Source organism: Chelonia mydas, chromosome 11, assembly GCF_015237465.2.
Source record: "Chelonia mydas isolate rCheMyd1 chromosome 11, rCheMyd1.pri.v2, whole genome shotgun sequence".
Classification (NCBI taxonomy): Eukaryota; Metazoa; Chordata; order Testudines; family Cheloniidae; genus Chelonia; species Chelonia mydas.
Window position 1 is genome coordinate 60,379,188 of NC_051251.2, and position 23,888 is coordinate 60,403,075.

The window sequence follows — 23,888 nt, forward strand, 5'->3', positions numbered from 1 at the left end:
CTCCTATTTTCTGCTGCTTTCCCCCAGAGCCTTCTCCTACCTTCCTGGCTTTCCCCCTCTTTGGGTTTGCCAGGCTCCTAACTCCCTCCTCCCAGGGTGTAACTGTGGGTTACCATCTGTAGTCCCAACATACCTTCTTCCTCCCAGGGAGTGACTGCAGCGTACTTCCCTGGAGCCTGCTTCTGCTCTCAGCTCCTGGGCTTTATACAGGCCCTTCCTGTTCCTGACCAGCTGAGCCTCATTTAATCAATCCCTGTTCCCTGACTCCTCCACCAGGTGCAGCCTGGGGAGTTAACTGACCTATCTGGCCACTGTAACCCTTTCAAGCCTTGTGTGGGGTAGACACCGCATCACAGGCTACAAATTCCTTGACTGAGAAATTGTGGAATATGTGGGGCCCTGCCTATGCTGACTTGCGACAAGCCCTACACATCCTTTACCAATCCCAAGCTCAGCAAAAGCCTCCTCCACTCCCTCCTTAGCTGTACAAAGAGCTATGGGAAATGGGGGTCACAGGATAACAATTACACTTTCTTTCCAAAACATTTTTTACACCTTTAAAAAATACGATCGTTAAAAAGTCTGGAAATGAACAGCAAAGGGATTGATCCAGCTCCCCGGTACTAAAAACGACTTCATCCCTCAGTGTTATCCTACCTGAGCTACCTTGCCCCCAAAACGTCCATCTAACATTGACAAAAATATATGCACAAAAACATTATCAATAAGAGATTAGAAAATCCTATATCCCATTCAAGGGATTCACTTCCAATATTCGTAAACTAAGATACACTACAAATGCTGGCCAATCTTTCCAAAGGTGACTATTGATTGCGGACATTTTACGATAAAGACACCTAAAGGAGCCTTGTGTACTCTGTACCCAGTCAATGAAAACCAGCCCTCTTAAGGTGTTTCAAATTGGTTATGCAAAAACAGAAGCACCCAAAATCAACTTTCAAACTCTTGAGCCTGAATACAAAAAACTTACCTACATTAGTCCTTATATAATAAAATACAAACGTTCAAGGCACACACACACACACCTACATAAACCTTCAATACCACGTAATAAGCCCATTATTTCTTACACCAAACAGATCCATCAGGCCGAGTTTACTCATGAAAGTATCATTCTGCTTCACCAGCACATCACTTGATAAGCGCTCACAGACTGACATAACTCAATGTACGCTGGCACTGTATGCCTTACTGTGCATTTAATTAGCAATATGTAAAATCAACAGTATGCAGTTAACAGCAGATTTCCAGTACAGATCAAAACTCCAAGGGGGTAAAGTTAAGGTTGGGTGGAGGGCAGGATGTGAGTGAAGGATGATTCTATGGCAGCAGGGGATTGTCTGCATCACTTAACAGTTTATTTCCAGACTTTTAAAACCTCATTATTTTTAACGTGTAGTTTTATTGAAAGAGTGTAATTTGGGAGGGAAGGGGGGAGGGCAGAGTAGTAGGTGGACTCCGCTGAAACATACTTTTATTCAGGGACCTTTTTTGTTTGGGAATGTGTCTTTAAATTCATATTATGAGTCTGAGTACATTAAAGGGGGAGATAAGGTCCTTCCCTGGTCCAGCCACTCCTATTTTCCCCTTAACCATCCCTCCCGATCCACTTGTTAGTCACGTTCCCCCCACTCCTAATATCTAAGGGAAGTTCTCCTACATTGCCAAAATCTTCCAATACATGCTTCTGCCTCACGACGTCCCAACAATCTCCAGTGACAACCTCAAGGAAAGCACCCCAGTTGTGCAGTTCGGAAAGCTAATAACCACAGATGCAGGGTGTAGTTAAATGCAACTGAACACACAGCTAAATCTCTCATCCAGCCTCTCCTCAGATCTCACTCACTGCACAGCCTCTTTGCTGGCCTTGAGAAATGCCATGGCGCTCCACTCATGTCTAGTCAGAATGCCGCTGCAAAGATTTTCCTAGCTCATTGCTTTGACTGTGCTGCTGCTCTCTTTGCATCCCTCCACTGACTCCCCTTTCTCCATCGCAACAAAGAAACTTTCAAGGCCCTTCCGAGCCTATCACCCCTCATTCACGACTGAGCTCTCGACTCCTCCCTCCGATCGATGCCAGCCTTCATTAATCACGTATTACATTTTTAAACAAGCACCTTCGTGCTTTCTCCCAGGCTGCCCCTCGTGCTTGGGAGGAGCTCCTTGTAAACGTCTGCAAAGCCACCTCATTCTCCTCCTTTAAATCTCTCTGTTCCCAAGATGCCTACAGAACACTTGACACCAGTTTGGCTGTTGGTGTGCTGAGAGCACGGCCTATCACGCTGACCAGTATGGTCTTGCTGTTTCTTTGTGCTCCCCTGTCTGTCTGTTTTCACCTGTTGTTTCTTGTCTTATCCTGAGGGCCTGGTCTACACTAAAAAATTAGGTCGACCCAGCTAAGTTGCTATGGGGTGTGAAATATCCACCCCCATGTGTGACATAGTTAAGCTGACTCAACCTCCAGTGTAGACAGTGTTAGGCTGATGGAAGAATTCTTCCATTCATCTAGCTACTGCCTCTTGAGGAGGTGGATTAACTACAGCGAAGGGAGAACCCATAGTGAGTGCCTGTGATGAAGAGTTATTGGTTTAAGTGTAGACATAGCTTTAGGCTTGGTCTACAGTACTACCAACTCGTGTCGGTGCAACTATGCCGCTCAGGGGAGTGGACTTTCCACACCTCTGAGTGATGTAGCTATACTGACCTCACCCCCAGTGTAGATGATGCTATATCAATTGAAGGGCTTCTCCCATTGTCATAGCTACTGCTTCTTGGGGTGATGGGGTACTTATGCCTAAGGGAGGAGCTCTCCTATCAGCATAGCTTGCATCTTCACGAAGGGCTACAACAGCACAGCTATGCCACTGCAGTGCTGTCAGTCTAGAGAAGCCCTTACAGTATAAGATCTTTGAGGCAGGGCCTGGTTTTTTTGTTCTGTGTTTGTATAGCGCCTAGCACAGAGGGGTCTTGGTTCATGGCTAGGGCTCTTAGCCACTTCTGCAAAACAAATAATAAATGAGGATGATATCTAGCTGCAAGGTAGAATGTATGTTCTGTTGTGCACCTTTGAGCTACTGTCTTTAGCGTTAAGAGATGATTCATTCTCCATGTTAGTTTAGCCATGGATACCTCAGAGTCCCAGTAGAGAGTGGCAAATGCCATTCATCGAATAGAATTATGGAGTCAACGTCCGTGGTGGCTCCAAAGGGTGGGGTGAATAAAAAAGATGAGGTCTAAAGAAGGAGTTACCAACAACCTCAGGGTAAAAGATATCCACTGAATCTTACCTATCTATACCTGTGCAAGCCATTGGCAGGGGCATACACAAGTGGGGGCAATCAGGGGCATGGACCCCCCCTCCCGCAATAATAGGCTGGGGATGAAGAACTTCTCCAGCCCCTGGGCTGTGGCGGAGAGAATGAACTCTGTCTCAGCCCCACAAAAGAGGAGCTCTCTCGCTCTCCCTGCTGCAGCCCAGGCGCAGGGCCCCGGGGCTGGAGAAGTTTGCTCACTCCCCACCCCCAGAGGAGTTCTGTGTCCCTCACCAGTGCCCCCCCCCCCGAGTGGTAAAATTTAACTTCCTGTGCACGCCCCTGCCCATTGGTCAATATTCCCTTGCGATACACAAGAAGTGTAGTCAGTGCCCAGTGACAAATATTCAGAAAAAAAGATTCTAGTTAGTTGTATCACCTACATTGCGAGACGCAGGCATTGCCTTATTAAGAACTCCAGTTCAGTTCATTTTAAACTGGTAAACAGCGCACCTCTGGGATCCATTTTGTTATTTTCACATTAAAGGTGGACAGAAAGTCTAGAGTTCTGAAACATCCGGTATTAAGTGACTGTGTGATGCGAATTGTGGTTTCCCATGGGACCCAGATCAGTCCACCAAACTTGGCCATATATAGGGCTTTGCAATCAGATTTTAGTCCTTTAATGGTAATGAATCAATTATTTTTCCAGCCACCATGCTACTTCCTTTCTTCTTTACTTAGCTTTTTTTTAGAAAAAAAAATTTTCTTCAGCCTTTTTGTATAGAGGTCTGAATTATTTTTTAAAATAACAGTGCATTTCAAAACCTCAATAGCTTTGTGGTGAACTAATGTGATAAAAATGTGAATACTTAGAGATGATCTCACAGCCTGAGCTTAACAAGATATCCTGAAACCAGATGCTATGCAAATGTTAAACTTTTCTTCTCCCCATTACATCTGTAGTTATTCACCAACCCAATGGTTTTTTTAGTTCCTGTCAATGCAGAAGAAAAACAGCATTAGGGTAAAGTAAGATGTTTTTAAAAGTGTGAAATTAATTGTGGAATAATAACAACAATAGTTTGTAATGGGAATTTTGACTGAATGGAAGCTGATAATTTGTCCTCGCTAATTATTAAACAAAAGAAAAGCCAGTAAAGTTACTTCAAGTGTCAGATATCAACCCAAAATGACACAGATCTTTTCAATTAATTGAGAAACTTAGCTATCTACCTCATCCGAATACGCCTAGTTATAGTAGTGTTGCACATTGTTCAGTCTGAGTTGTGCATCCCTCTCTGTGCTTGGTCTACAGAGAGAGTAAGCCTGCAAAAGCTCATAGTTTGATTCTTTAGCTCAAGCTGTTAAGGCATTTAGCTCGGGAAGTCACCCAGTGAAGACCATGATGATGGTACTTAGAGTAGCACATGTGGAGTAGAAAGGCTCACCTGTTATTTGGAGAGTTATGTGGCCCCTGGGGAAAAAGGAAAAAATACTGTTATGTATATGCTGGGCTCCATAACAAATAAAACCTAGCCACCCACCCCAAAGAGTTTACATTTTCATTTTAGACATGACAGCCTCTGGGAATACCACCAGTGAAGGAATTCTGAACCTCAAAGTCATCACAAGCAAAGTTAGCACCTGGACCCCTCTCTGAGTAGCACAGCATCGGCAGTGGCAGAGGCGTCCAGGGACAGGGAAGGGAGATTTCTGAGGTGAGAGGGCTGGAGTGCATTGTGCACTGAGGCCTGTAGGAAACGGAGTTTAATTTAGAACAGGCCTGCGGCTGCTCTAAGTGAAACCAGAGGTCAGGCAGATTCCTCCTTGCGTCAGAATGCAATGTGGAAACAGAGAGGGACTTAACGCCACCTACCTTCACTATCTCTTCCACCCCCAGCCCCATTCCTGTGCAGGAACGGACCAACTGAGAATCAGGGCCAGTAGGTGAGAGAACATATGAATAGGAACATGGGAGAAGGAAGAATATGGGCTACAGTAATACGATCATGAGGCTATTCTGCCAAGCTGTACGGTCCCATTAAATGTACAGAAGCAGTTTCTTTGTTTTATTTCCTCTCCGCCCATTTATTGGCTGTGTGTGTGTGGGTGGAACTGAGGTGAGGAGGGAGAGGAGAGATTGCAGAGGGCAAGTGTGAGGGAGTTCAGAGGGAGGGATGGGTCAGGGAGACAGCAGGGGGCATGGGGAGAGCAGAAGTTGGAGGGTGGGGATGGGCAGGGAGATGGGAAGGAGTGGTGGGGTGGGGACAGGCACGGGAGAGGGGAGAGGAAGGACAAAGACCAGGTGATGGTGCCGGTGGTATGGTGAAGTGAGGAGAAAACAAAAGGGTAGCCATAAAAACACGTGGCAGTAAAGAGATAATATTGGAGGAATCTGTGGTGCTAGGTACATGGGGTTGATGGCTTAGCACAGCCTGGATCAGGGGACTTGGTGTAACCCACAGGGAGTTTCTGTGGTACAATGGGGGTGGATGGACCATCCCTAGACCCTTAAGGTAAGTCTATACTCTAATAAAACACCTACCGCTGGCCTGTGTTTAGCTGCCTGGGGCTTGGGCTGTGGGGCTATAAAACTGCAGTGTAGACGTTTGGGCTTGGGTTGGAGCCCAAGTTCTGCGACTGCACCACAAGGAAGGCTCCAAGAGCCCAGGCTCCAGCCTGAGCCTAGATGTTTTATAGCCCTGCAGGCCGAGCCCTGTGAGCCCGAGTCAGCTGATGCAGGCCAGCTGTAGATGTGTTATTACAGTGTAGACCCACAGGGTCTTGGTCTGTAGGAGGCTCATCAGCTCAAAGCAACTGGCCCATCAGTCTTGCACCAGAATCCTCTCACTCAGGATTGAAGGTAATGTTGGGCCCTTCTTTTCCAGGCTGGCAAAAGCAGGCCGCATGGTGGGGTATGCACTCTCCACCCCTGGAGAGGACAGTTTTGTGCTACTCTCAATCAGCTCCTGCCAATGAAAAGAGGAGCAGCATCGGTTGTCTTCACAGGGAGCCACATTCAGCCTTACTTAGGTGGAACCACAGTCATTCCAGCATAAGGCTGCGGAGCGGAGAACACAGAAAAGTGTCTTCTTCTTCCAAAAAGGCACCCTCAGAAAAGAAACAGTACGGAAGCATAGCTGGTATCATTAAGCAGAATATTTCCCAGAGCAACGGTAGGACCATGGCATCTCCTATCCTTACTGTAGCAAGATACCAAGTGACAACAGGTGTCTGTGCAATGAGCATTGAGTTTTGTAATGCATTCCCCCCAAAAGCTTATCAGTTAATTGCATACTCCATATGCAGTGCCCATCAGCCACCAGCAGATTAAACTATGGTTGATGAGGGCTAAAAGGCATCATTCACTTAACTACATGTAAAATCCAAGGTACAGATGCTGTTCTCAACTCTATCTTTACTCTGGATAAGTCAGGGTCAAGAATAGGCCAGTAATTCACCTCTAAAAGCTCATTTATACCATGGTAATTGATAGTATGACAGAATTTATTTATGAATTGATTTTAATTTGTCCAACCAACAGTATGATATAGGCCCAACCAGTTATTTTCACACAACTTTGAGTTACTATACACTATTTTTATTTACTGCGTGCTCATGGGTAAGAGCAAATTATGGCTCTCTTCATGCTATCATTATTGCTATATGGGCATCCCACCTAAATTATGCAGTAGTAAATGCTCTTGTGTAACTATGCCACTATATATATCATTAATATATATATCATTAGTAGTATATATATATATATATATCAATCATTAGTCTATCATCTTAATAAAAAATTACAGTATTTTTCATTAGTTTTTTCTAGTTCATAGACCAATTCATGGGTGTTCTGAATCTGTGGTGGTCCATTTATATACCTTTAGGCACATTATATAAGAGCTTAATAGGTTGAAGAAAAAAAGAAAAAGTAATGGCCTATTATGTAGACACATATTTATAGTACTTTAAAACCTCTTTAGCCAATGATCCACAGTGACTTTTCTGTGGACCTGACAGACTCTCACATAAAAACACAAGATAATTTTCAAAGCTTACATAACCTTAAAACAGGTAGACACTTTGAAAAGGTATGTTCTTAAAAGGTATTTTTCCTTAAAAGGAAATACCTGGTGATTTCAGGAACTTTGAATACTTCAACTCTGCATTGCCAAAGGAGGGGCTGAACTATTCTTTCATTCTCTTTCCTCCCCCAATTCTTAAAGTATAACGCATGACAGATTTCGGATTGAATACATTTTCCACTTGCTGAATCGTTGTTTTGTTCATAGCTGTTTGAGGTTAACTCTGCACGTATTAATCAAACCCACTACTTCCCTTCTTGTAAAACCAAAACAAAGTCTCATGCACTTTCGGGTATAGTGTGTGTGTGTGTATTTGGGATCAGAGGTATATATACATACACTGAATCTGTGTGGGTTCAAACATTTCGAGGTTCAGTATCCTGAAAGGTCTTGCCCTTTTCCCTGCAGTTCTGATTATAAATCTGATTTAATTCCATCTGGACTTGGCGTTAGAGGGCAACAGGCAACTTCAAACTTTCTAACGGCTGTCTCTTCGCTGGAATGCTCACGCTATTGACCACCATTGGCTTTCTCAGCACAGCCACTGGCATCACCAAAGGTGGGTAGATCAAGGAGACCGAAGGTGTCTGGGGGTGTTGACATTTTCTCAGTTTCACCCCTTTGCAGGACAGTGATTCAGTATAGCAAGGAGAGGACATATTTGAGGCGGGGTCTCTGAAGAGCACAGGCTGGGAAAGTCAAGGGATTCTCGGTGGACAAGTCCAATACAATGCACTGCAACTTTACTGGGAAAACAGGCAAAGATTCCAGAGCAGTAGAGTTATTAGAGGTGCTAGGAAAGACTCCTGTATCGATCAGGAATATATAAAGAGTTTGTTTGTTTAAATCAGATCCTCTGCATTAAATTGTTACTGTAGAGATAGGAGTTGAGTGGACAAAGAGCTTCTGGTTTCCCCTTCTCTAGCACTGGCAGCCACAGAGAAAATAAACCCTCCCTTGGCAGGGAATAATCCAAACTTGAATCCAGCTCATGGTAACAAGTCAGTCCCTGCAGTTCTTACTCACGCAAAATCCATTGACTTCCATATAGAAAGTGAAAACTACAGAGCTATGAAGAGCAGTGGTACATTGCAACCTGTAAAGCTAGAGATGTGTGTAGCAGATGTTTTTTAACTTGTGAATTTTATTTCAAATGTTTTGCTGTGTTTTATCAGAATTTGTTCAATGTAACTCCAGCGGCAAGTAGAGTTGGTTAAAAGGTTTCAAAGAAAAGAAATGTGAGCAACTCTTCCTCCCCTGCCCCAGATTAAAAAAAAAAAAAAAAACAGAATTTTTTTGCAAAATAGTATTCAGACCAGCTCTATTGTTAACCCTAATGATCAAGTGTATTCCTGGTCAAAATTTATCAACCTAGGAGTTTATTTCTACTTTTTAGACAATTTGGTTTAAATTTCCACAATCCCCAATCATAGAATCATAGAATATTAGGGTTGGAAGAGACCTCCGGAGGTCATCTAGTCCAACCCCCTGCGCAAAGCAGGACCAATCCCCAACATATAATGCACAAAGTTTTAGTATTTGAAGTCCCTTTCATGCCTTCTGATATATTAAAAATGCTTTATTTAAAGAAGGAAGTCTGCAGTATACACAGTCCATTATGTGGGTCCATATCATATGCTATTTAAAGAATGAGAAACAGCGGAGATCTCCAAATCAGCTATCACAATGGGCATTCAGAAACTGCAGAATTCCTTCTTAAGGATTTTTAGTACATTAATGCAGGTGTTGAAAAAAAAGTCTACATACTGGGAGTGAAAGGAAATCTCATATCTCTTCCAAAAGGATCCGGCACAGTTTGGGTCCAGGGATGAAGGATCTTCAGGGTGGAATCTCTTTCTTTGCTTTTATAGGTTTTAAGTAAGAGCTTACATATTATCGAAGCGCATTTCTTTAATGTGTTAATTGATCATCATGCTCTGCCTTTGATCACAGCTATCGAAGTGACCCAGCCAGCAGTGGTGTTGGCCAACAGGCAAGGAGTTGCCAATTTGGTGTGTGAATATAAGCACACTGGGAATGCAGAGGAAATCCGAGTGACCCTGCTAAAACAGACAGGCAAGGAGTACACCGAGATCTGTGCTTCAACCTACACAACTGAGTACGAGATGTTCATTGTGGAAAAGATCATTCAGTGTCATGTCATCCCCAGCCAAAACAATGTGACCCTCACTCTCATGGGGCTGCATGCTACTGATGCTGGTCTATACATCTGCAAGATGGAGCGGCTGTACCCACCACCCTATTATATGAACACAGGAAAGGGAACACAGCTCTTTGTCATTGGTGAGCAAAGCACCCTGACTATACTACATTATTCTCTGATCTATGGTTTAGTAAGCTGCTATTTTGTTGAAACAAGAGTCAGTGTTAAAATCAGTTTCCAACTTTGAGAACCATTATTTGCTCTTCTCTCTTTAAGAACCACTTGTAGAGCTAAGGCAGACATGATGCATTCAATGATCGGTGCATACTTGGGCTGTAAGAGCAATGCCCCATATTGTACGTGTGTGTGTAGATGGATGTATGCATATAAGTACATAACCAGAGAAGGCCACTCATGCAGTCATTACCCAGGTCAAACTCCCACTAAGGTCAATTGGATTTTTGAGAGGGTATGGATTGGAGGATTTAGCCCTGAGTTCTGTTACGGAGGGGTGCAGTGCCCAAAAAGGTTAATGAATTGTGACAGCTTCCTTCCCAATGTCACGTTTAATCTGATGTATTTCAGATCCAGAGCCCTGCCCAGACACTGACCTGTATCTCTGGATATTAGGAGCAGCTGCTTCAGGATTGTTTATTTACAGTATCCTCATCACAGCCTGTGTCTTGAGCAAAGCGGTAAGTGCCATAGCTGGAGCATCATACAGTTTACACTTAATTGCATAAATATGGCAGAATGAAAGATCAGATCATAGAAAAAAAATGATAAGGACAGAGTCACTGGAATACTCTGGCTCCTGTTTGTTGTTCCAGTGCTGAAAAGCAGCCACAGACCTTGCTTTTAAGGCAGTTTATGGCTGCTTTGTATTGCTAGAGTGGCAGAAAGCAGTCAGATCATACTGGTGAATCTGACCCTTGGTTAGTTTCTGCACTAACCTGACTGCTCTGGAATCCTGAGCAGCGGGCACCAACCATTACTGGGATCTAAGACAATATCAGTCTTTGTACGTACTCCGTTCCACATCACTGACTCAGCCACTGTCTGGGGCCTGGCACTCTGTCCTCATTCACCTCTGTGCAAAGTGAATGTAAAAGGTGACCAGGGGTGAGAGTAGAGAACTTTGACCTGGCAGTATGTTACACCTACTTTCCCCAGGTGTAAATGGCACAAATTGAAGGCAATGGCGGGACAGAGCCCTGGCCTTCCCTGTCTCTCAGCTGGTGAGAAGGGCGTGTGTATACTGTCAGTTAGAAATGGACCAGAACCCAAACCTCAGATCCAAACACCCAGAACTACTGGGCACTCAGATCCAGATCCATCCTTTTCAACTAGTTTCTGGCTTTTTGAGCCCCATCAAACTCCTAGATCCGAACACCTACAATTTTGGTACAGAACTGAACTTTGCAGCTTGAACACCTCTTTAGTGCTAATTCAGGGAAGGTTTGGCTACCGTTACCTAATGCTCCTCTATGTTGGCTGCTCTTCCCTCCACTGACAAGTGCAGAATTATCTCACCCTACCAGAGAGACAGAGTTAAGGGAAGGTGGCTAGAACAGATTCCCCTTCCCCCCCCCCCCCCGCACCCCGACAGTGTGGGCACGCCAACAAATTTTGCTTATCACTATTCTTCAGAACACAACAGTCACTGATTAAGAGTCTGTCTTCGTTGTCAAGTCTGACATTGGATTTATCTTATTTTCTTCACATATTTTATAGATACGGAAGAGGAAATATCTCACTACTGGGCTCTATGTGAAAATGACTTCAGAGGAAGAGGAGAAGAAAGTTAAGCCATATCACATCGTCATTCGCTGAAGCACAAGAAAACAGCACAGAGCAATTTTCTAGCTGTGATGGAGATTCTACTTGTTTGGCTTTCTAATATAAACAAATAAAATAAGATTTCCTAATATAAAAGGTGGAGGGGGAGAAAAGAACATACCCTACAATTTCTACAGAATGTCTACAGTTTGGAATAGAATAGATTAATGAGAAGGTTATGCATTAATATTTCAAGGATACGCCTGTCACACAAATATGACTACCTTTTGGCTGTTGATTCTGAGAGTTATATTGTACCATCAGGTAGCCTATATGTAGCATTAAGAGCTATTACTGTTGCACTCAAATGTCTTGCCGTCAAACTTCAGCATATGTGTTGACCAATTGAAATCAAACACTATTAAGGCAGAGGCTTGTGTGTCATTGCAAAGTTAAACATAGGTATTTGTGAGCCTGAGATACATTTAGGTATAAAGGAGTGTTGATGTGTTTCCATGTAGCGCTGTGCATTTGGTGCCATTTCTTGCGTCAGCGCTTAGCATTCCCATGGAAGCGCCAGCTGAGGCTGGTGAGGACACTGCTGCTGGGAAGGGCTGATCTCAGCAACTTTTCTGCCATTGTCACAGCAATGCTGTGCAGGAGTGACCACGGATGGCATTTGAGCTGCTCAAGAGAAAAGGTCTCACGGCAGGAGCCTTATTAGCCTATTGCTGTGAGAATGCTCCAGCTCTGTTGGAGTCTTGCTTTTTACGAAATGCTAAATTAGCATCAATCCTAACGGCAGAAAGTCTGGCGCTGCATTGAAAGACTATTTTCCATGAAAATGAAGAAAGTGTATAAGTTTGTTTATTAGTTATGTACAGTTCAATAAAAACCTTAAGGCTTTTCCTGAAGTCAAGTTAATTTTTCATTCACGATTCTCAGAAGAAACAGAAAGTGGCTACATGTTAGAAAGCAGTAATGCCAAAGGAACCCATTACCTTCTAACTCTGTGTTTTTACACTCTGGTGCCCACACACGGGCATTGCCCGTGTGCTCACAATCACGTCTCTTTTCAGATTTCCTCCTTCAAGTATTCAGTGCTCACCGTTAAAATCTGGCCAATGGTCCCTTTGCCTAATTAATGTTACCACGGCATTACTTAAAGTCACAGGCAGTTTTCAGTAAATTACATGCAGAAGGGGACTGTAAGGATTTGTGTGGCACATTTTGTCGATCTTAATACAAAAAGCTGGTCCCAGTTCCAGAACATAATTTCCTTTTTCCATCTCTGAAAAAAGCTCTCTCTCAATCATGTGATATGTTGAGGGCAAAGTTCTCCACTCTGATCCGTTTGGCTAAGATAGTCATCTTCATATTACATGCTCTAAACATATCACATGAATAATCCCCAGTGTGGGAAAGAGAAGCAACACTCTCCTTTTCAGCAGCTCAGGAAAACAAAGGTGGACATCAATGGCAGTATTTTGTACTTGCACGCCAGTACTTAAATCATTCCTGCTGATGTTGCCATACCATGATCTTTCCTCTTCCAGCAACTGAGCTACACGTTATGTACACAAATGATCATCATCCCTTTAAGCTGGGTCTGCTCTTGCACATTTTCAAGCAGACAATTGAACAGACCGAAATCAGCTGATATAGCAACATAGAAGAAAATGGTATTTCAATTCAGCTTTTATTTGCAATAATGTTCATTTAGTTTACATCAGATACCGGAGTGATGAATACAGTATAAAGCCCAGACTTAATATTATCTATGTCTATCTCTATACAGTATGTACAGTAGCGGCCCCTCTCTGAAAAGTGCGAAGCTCAGTTCTCAGGGAATCTCCATTCCAGTGACACTCATTGTCTTGCCCTACAGCACCTCCACCTCTGCTCTTTTCCACAAACTGATTTGATGCATTGGCTTATTTGAGAACCAGAGTCAGTGAGGCTCTGGCAACCCCTGATGGGGCATCCATATGATTATTATCTGCACCACTGATCCCAGCATGCACCACAGTGTAGATTCCACTTTTCTTATGTGCTCTTATATGATTGTTTCTCCGCCCCTCAGGCATTTTTAAATTATCAGCCTCAAACCTGGAGGAGGTTCAGTGCAACACAAAAGAGAGGCCAGCTGTTTCCCTTACCTAATTTAGACCAGCGGGAAGGCTGCTCTAACCTGTAGTGGCGGGCATCAACCCTAAGGTGAAGCAGTGACCATATGCCTCTTTCTCTCATCACAGTCTCCCTTCCCCCCATCCCTGGCTATTTGATGAATAAGCAGAACGTGGCTGGTCAGCTCAACATTTGAGGCTGTGCAACAGTATCTTTCTACATTAAAGAGAAAGGGTGATGAATTACTTGGGCTGCTCACTGCACATGTGAATTTACAGGGGTAAGTAGTTCTGTGGAAGATTTTAATTGTTTTGGTTGAGGAATTATGGGTAAAGATGGCTGAAAGGAGTACCACAGAATCATAGACTATCAGGGTTGGAAGGGACCTCAGGAGGTCATCTAGTCCAACCCCCTGCTCAAAGCAGGACTGATCCCCAACTAAATCATCCCAGCCAAGGCTTTATCAAGCCTGAACCTAAAAACTTCTAAGGAAGGAGATTCCACCACCTCCCTAGGTAACGCATTCCAGTGTTTCACCACCCTCCTAGTGAAAAAGTTTTTCTTAATATCCAACCTAAACCTCCCCCACTGCAACTTGAGACCATTACTCCTTGTTCTGTCATCTGCTACCACTGAGAACAGTCTAGAGCCATCCTCTTTGGAACCCCCTTTCAGGTAGTCGAAAGCAGCTATCAAATCCCCCCTCATTCTTCTCTTCCGCAGACGAAACAATCCCAGTTCCCTCAGCCTCTCTTCATAAGTCATGTGTTCCAATCCCCTAATCATTTTTGTTGCCCTCCGCTGGACATTTTCCAATTTTTCCACATCCTTTTGTAGTGTGGGGCCCAAAACTGGACACAGTACCCCAGATGAGGCCTCACCAATGTCGAATAGAGGGGAATGATCACGTCCCTCGATCTGCTGGCAATGCCCCTACTTATACATCCCAAAATGCCATTGGCCTTCTTGGCAACAACGGCACACTGTTGACTCATATCCCGCTTCTTGTCCACTGTAACCTCTAGGTCCTTTTCTGCAGAACTGCTGCCGTGCCATTCGGTCCCTAGTCTGTAGCGGTGCATGGGGTTCTTCCGTCCTAAGTGCAGAACTCTGCACTTGTCCTTGTTGAACCTCATCAGATTTCTTTTGGCCCAATCCTCTAATTTGTCTAGGGCCCTATCCCTACCCTCCAGCGTATCTACCTCTCCTCCCAGTTTAGTGTCATCTGCAAACTTGCTGAGGGTGCAATCCACACCATCCTCCAGTCATTTATGAAGATATTGAACAAAACCGGCCCCAGAACCGACCCTTGGGGCACTCCACTTGATACCGGCTGCCAACTAGACATGGAGCCATTGATCACTACCTGTTGAGCCCGACAATCTATTCAAATTTCTATCCACCTTCTAGCCCATTCATATAGCCCATACTTCTTTAACTTGCTGACAAGAATACTGTGGGAGACTGTGTCAAAAGCTTTGCTAAAGTCAAGGAACAACATGTCCACCGCTTTCCCCTCATCCACAGAGCCAGTTATCTCGTCATAGAAGGCAATTAGATTAGTCAGGCATGACTTGACCTTGGTGAATCCATGCTGACTGTTCCTGATCACTTTCCTCTCCTCTAAGTGCTTCAGAATTGATTCCTTGAGGACCTGCTCCATGATTTTTCCAGGGACTGAGGGGAGGCTGACTGGCCTGTAGTTCCCAGGATCCTCCTTCTTCTCTTTTTTAAAGACAGGCACTACATTAGCCTTTTTCCAGTCGTCCGGGACTTCCCCGGATCGCCATGAGTTTTCAAAGATAATGGCCAATGGGTCTGCGATCACATCCGCCAACTCCTTTAGCACTCTCGGATGCAGCGCATCCGGCCCCATGGACTTGTGCTCGTCCAGCTTTTCTAAATAGTCCCGAACCACTTCTTTCTCCACAGAGGTCTGGTCACCTCCTCCCCATGCTGTGCTACCCAGTGCAGCAGTCTGGGAGCTGACCTTGTTCATGAAGACAGAGGCAAAAAAAGCATTGAGTACCTTAGCTTTTTCCACATCCTCTGTCACTAGGTTGCCCCCCTCATTCAGTAAGGGGCCCATACTTTCCTTGACTTTCTTCTTGTTGCTAACGTACCTGAAGAAACCCTTAACATCTCTTGCTAACTGCAACTCCAGGTGGGATTTGGCCTTCCTGATTTCACTCCTGCATCCCTGAGCAATATTTTTATACTCTTCCCTGGTCATTTGTCCCATCTTCCACTTCTTGTAAGTTTCTTTTTTGTGTTCAAGATCAGCAAGGATTTCACTGTTAAGCCAAGCTGGTCTCCTGCCATGTTTACTATTCTTTCTACACATCGGGATGGTTTGTCCCTGTAACCTCAATAAGGATTCTTGAAAATACAGCCAGCTCTCCTGGACTCCTTTCCCCCTCGTGTTATTCTCCCAGGGGATCCTGCCCATCAGTTCCCTGAGGGAGTCAAAGTCTGCTTTTCTGAAGTCCAGGGTCTGTATTCTGCTGCTCTCCTTTCTTCCCTGTGTCAGAATCCTGAACTCGACCATCTCATGGTCACTGCCTCCCAGGTTCCCATCCACTTTTGCTTCCCCTACTAATTCTTCCCAGTTTGTGAGCAGCAGGTCAAGAAGAGCTCTGCCCCTAGTTGGTTCCTCCAGCACTTGCACCAGGAAATTGTCCCCTACACTTTCCAGAAACTTCCTGGATTGTCTGTGCACCACTGTATTGCTCTCCCAGCGGATATCAGGGTGATTGAAGTCTCCCATGAGAACCAGGGCCTGCAATCTAGTAACTTCCGTGAGTTGCCGGAAGAAAGCCTCATCCACCTCATCCCCCTGGTCCAGTGGTCTATAGCAGACTCCCACCACGACATCACCCTTGTTGCTCACACTTCTAAACTTAATCCAGAGACTCAGGTTTTTCTGCAGTTTCATACCGGAGCTCTGAGCAGTCATACTGCTCCCTTACATACAGTGCAACTCCCCCACCTTTTCTACCCTGCCTGTCCTTCCTGAACAGTTTATATCCATCCATGACAGTCCTCCAGTCATGTGAGTTATCCCACCAAGTCTCTGTTATTCCAATCACATCATAATTCCTTGACTGTGCCAGGACTTCCAGTTCTCCCTGCTTGTTTCCCAGGCTTCTTGCATTTCTGTATATGCACCTGAGATAATTCGCTGATCGTCCCTCTTTCTCAGTATGAGGCAGGAGCCCTCCCCTCTCGCGCGCTGCTGATCGTGCTTCCTCACTTCCCCACTTACCTCAGGGCTTTGGTCTCCTTCCCCCGGTGAACCTAGTTTAAAGCCCTCCTCACCAGGTTAGCCAGCCTGCTTGCGAAGATGCTCTTCCCGCTCTTCGTTAGGTGGAGCCCATCTCTGCCTAGCACTCCTTCTTGGAACACCATCCCATAGTCAAAGAATCCAAAGCCTTCTCTCCGACACCACCTGCGTAGTCATTCGTTGACTTCCATGATTCGACGGTCTCTACCTAGGCCTTTTCCTTCCACGGGGAGGATGGATGAGAACACCAGTTGCACCTCAAACTCCTTTATCCTTCTTCCCAGAGCCACGTAATGACAGGACATTTCTTCTAAAGCTTGAGGTAACAGGTGGAAGTCTGGGTAGAATACAGTATTCTAGGCCAGGAATTTTCAGTACTTACCGGTACTGTGAATTAGCAGCTAACTCCAAAAAAGTGGGCAATGATAGGTTCTCTCTGCATTTGATTATGCTTTTGTTTTTTAACTTTTAAAATAGAGAAGCTTTTCTCTTTCCACAGTCACATATCTTAACCATGCACACACAGAGTGCTATGTTTTAATGGGTTTCCTCCATGGTTTTGTAGTTATTTTTGATCAAGACAGTCTCAGTTTCTTCACGGACTGTTACTTCCTCCAGCTCTTTCCTGGTTGTTAATTTGCTTTATTTTAGCACAGTAAATTTGGGCTAGTCCACTTCTTGCCCATGGGTAAAACATTCATACATGACATCTCTGCTTCTTCCATGTGATACAACTGATGCGCCAAACTTTATCATCTCTTTCTGCCCCCCAGATAGCACGAACAGCTGTGGGTAAGATTGTTGTAGAAAGAGTGACAAGACAGAGATATTTCTCAATATAACTATACTGAAAAGTATAAGTGCACATATAACAAAAGCAGTCAACTACTAAGATTAAAGAGCCTGGTTAAAGTCTGTCCCTCATTTTATCTAAATATTCATACACAGGCAAAGTTTCCTGCAAACCAGATGTCACCTACTACTTAGTTGGGTCTTTTTATTGATCTCCAATAAATTGAACTAATAAACAATTTCTTATTGACTAGCTACAAAATGTATGAGCTGAACAGTCAATTCTATCAAATGGCAAATAATTTATTGATGAATGTTTGTTTTTCTTATTGACTAGCTCTTTTTAAGATTGTCTCCACAAATAATTAATATTATTTATTTGGTGTGTGGTGCTACAGTGATAACTCTGTGTAATTGCACAGCTGGGCAAATCCTCCAGTGGGAAGGAAGCAGTATCGCCAGGTCCCAGTATTCAGAAATCATGAGTGAGGCCTCCCAAAAATTATGAGACTGGCTTAAGAATAATACATGTGGGGTTCTTTTTTATTATTATTATTATTTTTGGAATTTGCATCTTTATGAATCACGTTTTCAAGCATTTCTCCCCAAAGGGCTTTGTTTTTTTTCCAGATGAAAGCTGAGGTTTTTACACAATCACATGACTCCGGCAGCTGGGGCTTTAGGAAAAACCACCAAATATCATGACACCCATGATAACATCACGAGAGTTGGCAACACTGATGTGGTTCTGTTGTGCAGCGAGGTGGGGCAGGATTTAGAGATGCTGCTGCTGTTGGTTTAGCAATGCAGGACCCTTTTTTCTTCTTGTTGGGAGGGGGGCTCTCTCTAACTAGGGTCAGTGCTTGTGGCAGAGCTGCCCCCTGGGAACAGGGTATTGGTGTTTGGGCTAAGAGCTCTGAAATAGGGGACTGCCTGCATGTCCTTTCTATCCAAGGACTGAAGTAAATAAAACAAGTTGCACTAGGAAAATCTAAGTTTCTGATTTCTCTACCACCAGATGGAATCTGACCTGCTATTGCTGTGCAGTGGGACAACAGTGTGTTTATTCTCCTGTGCATGAAATCATTCTCCATTTGCTCCCCATTTATTCACAGCTTCCTACATTTTAGACAGTTCCCAACCCTTCTTTTAGAACTCTTCCTCAGGGTTGCACGATAGGAAGGATTCTTGCCCCAGTGCAAACCCCCAGGTGGAGATGCACTATTTCAGTGTGAAGTGGGGTTGGCTCTTTTGAAAATTCTCTCTGTTTCAGAATGGGTAAGTCACATTCTCCTACCCTGGTGATTTGTACTTACTAGCACTGGTACATTGCACTTTGCACTTCCCAGGACACTTAGGGCTGAAAAGGCTTCACTGTGAAACTTTTCTTTAAAAAGCTGATTGCTGTTGGCCTTTAGGCAGACAGAAAAGCCCTCTCTATTTATATGGGTACTGGGGAAGGCTGGGGGTGTGGTTTCTGGGGAAGCCATGATGGATATGTTTGGTTAGATTTGTGATGGGCTGTTTTTTTAAATTAGATGGGATTATCCACTCATCTGAGACTGTTGCTTCTAATCCTGGACTATGTTCTTAACTATTTGTCAGGGCCCCTGGATTCTAACACTGGCACCTCTCCTTTGTTTAAAGTGAAATAAACACAATAAAATGTCTGCTTAATTATAAGTCCCTACTCCAATGACAAAAATACTTTCAGTGTGTGTTATGGGAACATACAAAAATGTATTTGTAAAATAAAAATACATCTGATCAGAGAGACTTGAAATAAATTGCACAAAAATTACAGATAACATGGGGGGGGGGGAACCCCAAAGGTTCACATCTGAAGGTGTCCAAATGTGGTATCTTAGCAGCACTTAAACAAGATAGGAAAGAAAAACAATTCATTTCTGTATAAGTTATCAAATCCTTCTGGTAAGTGACACTCTGGAAACATTTAATAGCAATCATAACCTGCTGATTTCACGTTTTACATGCAGGAAAGCTGTCCACATCAGCACTTCTCTGCAGAATAAGCTGGTTTCATAGTCAAGCTTTGGGTAGGTGTTATAAATGGCTGCCCACAGGGTATAAGAGAATTCTGTCTCTTTATTCTGTTGAAAAGATGACTCTCTGCCCTGTGAACTAATAATATTTTCCTTTCCTTTACAACACTTTCAAATCAATTCATCATATCATATTCTATGATTAGTTTCCTTTACTTTGAAGTACTGGATTATTCAGGTGGGATATTTTTGGGCTATTCTTGCTCTTAATCTCTCTAATATATATGAACTAATTACATTTAGAAGTAGTTTCAGAGTAGCAGCCATGTCAGTCTGTATCCGCAAAAAGAAAAGGAGGACTTGTGGCACCTTAGAGACTAACCAATTTATTTGAGCATAAGCTTTCGTGAGCTACAGCTCACTTCATCGGATGCACGTAGTGTTTTTCCACTGCATGCATTGATGAAGTGAGCTGTAGCTCACGAAAGCTTATGCTCAAATAAATTGGTTAGTCGCTGAGGTGCCACAAGTCCTCCTTTTCTTTTTATTTAGAAGTGGATACATTTTACCCAAAGGGTCTAATCAGATGTCATAACACCAGTTCTGGAATTGTGGGACTCGCTTTCCCCTCCACTTTGAAAATCCTTCATATTCATGGGATCATTTATATTGTAATTTCCTGCTTCACTTCCATTCTGTTTACTCTATTTTTGCCATTTAACATGATGAACTAAGACCAGGCATCCACACTGATATCAGTGAATGTCATCAACGGCTTTGCTGCCATTGATCATGAGGTGTTGTGGACCTGCCTGTGGACCTTGAAGTGAGTGGACAAAGCTGCTTCTTTTGTCTTTGTCAGATGCCCTGATTCAGAAAAAAAAGCATTTGTTTAATGCTTTCCTGAACTGGAGTAGGAAATTACACTGGGTAGCTGTGGGTAATTTCTTCTCTTTCCACAGGCCTCTTTGTGTGAGGTGCTCCAGAGTGCCATTCCATGCTGGACCTGAGAAACTTTTCCTAACTAAAGTTTAATCGCAATGGGTGTGTTCCCACAAAAAGTTTTGGTCATGGAAATGGGTGTTTTTGGATGAAAAACTGTTTACTCAAAAATTTCCCTACCAGCTCTAGTTTTTTGGTGGGGGCGGGGGGGGGGAGAAATCTTTGAAGGATGTATTCTGGGGATGAGATTTATTGCTTTGGTGTATTGGCTGATTCAGTTAATTTTTGCTTGTATGTGATTCGTTTGATGCTGCTAGGTGGTCACCATGATGTGACTGTAAATCTAATCAAATTCATTCTTTGGTGTCCAGAGCTTTCGGTATGGGTGTTTCTGATTACGGGTTAAACTGAGTCTCTTTTTCTCAATATCTGCCATTTGACTGCAGCCCAGTATGCGGATTGCAGCATTAAACATTGATGATGCAGGTAAATACAACAACCCAGATCAAAAATCAGATTTGTTGCATGAGGCGCCGGAATAAATCACAAAATCTCACCCTATTACATGAACAGGAGGGACTTCACTTCCACAAAGTATGAGGCTCTCTATTGCTTTGGCGTTTTGCTGAGGCCACGTCTGCACTAGCCAGCTTACAGCAGCACAGCTGTCCCGATGCAGCTGCGCCACTGTAAGATCGCTTGTGTAACTGCTCTGTGCTGATGGGAGAGCGCTCTCCCGTCAACATAACAAAACCACCTAAATGAGCGATGGTAGCTGTGTTGGCGGGACAGCCTCTCCCACTGACATGGCACTGTGCATGTGCCACTCATGCCTGCAAAATGTAGGTCGCTCAGGGGTGTGTTTTTTTCACACCCCTGAGCAACATCAATTTTGCTGGCATAAGTGGTAGTTTGTAGACATGGCCTGAAAGTTACCCCCGCAGCTACATCAGAGAAGCAGCAGCAGAAACCATGGGAAGTCGGTAGTGTTGAGAGATTGGATTCAGGTGGATTAGTTATATACAATGAAAAATAGCTCTGCTTTCAAAATGCAGCTATGTATTGAGTGGTTCTGGTGAGTACACAACTTACTCAGGCTTTGAGCCCATGTTTTATGACAGGTACATCTGCAGAATCTCGTTAGAATTACAGCTCCATAAATCATTTCCCTTAAATACACTGCATTTCATTTGTCTTGACATAGGAACTGCAAATTGGCTGATAAATGAAATGCTGTCTGGTTTTCCCCTAGTTGCTATAGAAGTCTCTATTCTTTGCTGAAATGTTATTTTCAGGAGTTACGACTGAGATGTAAAATTGATCTTTTGTGGTCAATTAAAGATACCAAGGCACTTTTCATAATTGTGGAGTGTTAAACCAAATGTCCTGGCTGAATTTCAAACCAAGACATATTGCTCACCAATTGTAAGTTACCCTGAGGTTTCAACTGGACATGTTAGTCTTCCATTCCTGTCCTAATTTGTTTAGCGTTGCTGTGCACCATTAAACAGCTGCTACTTTCAGTGGTGGGTGACGTGATCTCTATATTAGTCACTTGCCCATGTCACAGAAATGGTGTAGGGTTTAATTCTTTTAATGTTTTAATGCATTTGAGATTCCCAGAGAGGTATGCTCTTGGCGAGATTATAAGGTTAAGACAAAGACCTCTGTTCGCTGAGAGATATATTTATCTATCTTGACACATCAATACGATGAACGGTTTGTCAAACACCCAGAAATGTTGGCAAGACACCTCCCTCACACAATAATTCTTTTATAAGAGGACAAATGGACTCTGCAGGATTCAGGAAAGTTAAATACTGCTTTGTTTATGGGTTGACTAACTTGAGTTTTAGGAGGGCAGACTGTGAATGTTTGTATTTTGAAAGTGCAGTACTGACAAACAAGGAAAGAGTCATGGAAGTTTTTGTTTGCATTCTGTTTCTACAGAGAAGAAAGATCTTTCCTCTGAAAAAGCTTATGCAACTGGTATCTTGTCATATGGGGGCTCATACCACTAAAGGCAGACAAATTTCTTTTGTATCACCCCAGTGGGGGCTTTGCCTTTGGCTAGAATAGCGCTCAGTCTTTTCCTCACCTTTCAGAGTCACATGGTAGCGTTCAAGACACAGGTTTGTTATTTGTAGCTATTTAGCAGTAAGGCTCTTTTGTAAGCCCCACTTACACAGTCTGGTGCTCTGTCCCCTTCCAGTGGCTAGGCCTGATTAGTGTGCTAATGGCTTTGAGCTAACATGTTGGGTGGTAGAGGGTCATGTCTTTAGATCCAGGGTTGTGGGGTTTGATCCCCACTGATGACAATTTACCCAGCAGGGGACTCAGAGTCATGCTGAGAACGTGGCGTGTCTGCATGTGCGTGGACGCACATTCTGGCCAAGATTTCTGGATTCATGGTGTTGGGCACCTATCTTGGGACACCTAAAAGGGAGCTGGTTTTCAGAAAGTCTTGCAGTCATGGATCGGGGCTCTGTTGTGCTAGGGGCTGTACAAGCAAGTAAGAAGACGACCGCCCCGTCCCCAGAGAATTCACAATCTAGGTTTGTGACGAAATGCAACAGGAGGAAGAAACATACGAATGGGGGTGGAAGAATGAAGTAACAGTAAAATGAGCTACCACTACGACCGCCTCTAACACAGTAGGTGCAGCAGAGAGGCCCTTCCCCCTGGGATCTCTGTTGTGGGGCTAACATTCCCCTTGGTGCACAGGCCCAGAATGAGTAAGCTCCAAAACTCAGGCTGCCCACTACAAAGGCACAGAGTGTGTCTTTGTGGAGTTCTCACCTTGCACCCTCTCCCCTCACGTGTGCAGCCAGTCAAGCCTGGCCAGGATCCAGCCCTCACTTTACATATAGGCAGAAATGTGTAAGAGAGCTTCACACAATGGGCAAGGCTGCGTTTATACAGGGGATGGTGCAGCATCTGCTGCACTTACTCTAGTAAGGCTGCAATTCCACTCAGGGGCTATCCTCCCCTTGCTGGAACTTTCACATTTAAAAAGTATCTGCAGTCCCAAGGTTTATATTAGGGACTTTACCATATTTTAGGGAACAGTATTGATGCAAACATCCATTTTTCTGGAGAGTTACAGGCTACAATGTATATAATGGAACCCTGACCCACACGGAACAGGTCATCCTTGCTGTGTACTTAACCAACAAACACACATTAGGAGATAATACACTACCTTCCAGAAACACCACAGGCTAGTCTGCTCACTGAGCTGCATGACAGTTCTTTTCAAGGCTAGCTTTGCTTTCTCTTTGTACACAGAACCTGCTTCTACTGATAATACCACTGGGGAGGTTATGCGATGCAAGGAGAGCCGACTAGACAGCAAGAGATGTGCCATGTGGATCAAAGAGGAGAGTTCATACTCCCACTCCTGTGCCAGCAACCAAAAGGCAGAGAGAGAGTCCT

At 43.9% G+C, this 23,888-nt stretch overlaps 1 protein-coding gene and 1 long non-coding RNA gene across 3 annotated transcripts in view; one reads left to right on the forward strand and one right to left on the reverse strand.

The window, feature by feature from the left end:
* Positions 1-23,888, reverse strand: part of LOC122462365 — a 101,126-nt gene that overhangs the window by 49,381 nt on the left and 27,857 nt on the right. The window lies entirely within an intron of this gene.
* On the forward strand, positions 7,645-12,220 carry CTLA4 (cytotoxic T-lymphocyte associated protein 4). The gene is made up of 4 exons (XM_037913092.2): positions 7,645-7,922; positions 9,317-9,667; positions 10,113-10,222; positions 11,262-12,220. Exons 1-4 carry the CDS (start codon positions 7,865-7,867, stop codon positions 11,358-11,360), a joined length of 618 nt encoding a protein of 205 aa, XP_037769020.1. The 5' UTR covers positions 7,645-7,864; the 3' UTR covers positions 11,361-12,220.

What these genes read in the sequence shown, in the direction of transcription:
- CTLA4 (XM_037913092.2), top strand. Translation starts at nt 7,865, where the DNA reads ATGCTCACGCTATTGACCACCATTGGCTTTCTCAGCACAGCCACTGGC. An exon ending in AGCCACTGGCATCACCAAAG is followed by an intron (nt 7,923 to 9,316) that starts GTGGGTAGATCA and finishes CTTTGATCACAG; the next exon opens with CTATCGAAGTGACCCAGCCA. An exon ending in CCTGTGTCTTGAGCAAAGCG is followed by an intron (nt 10,223 to 11,261) that starts GTAAGTGCCATA and finishes CATATTTTATAG; the next exon opens with ATACGGAAGAGGAAATATCT.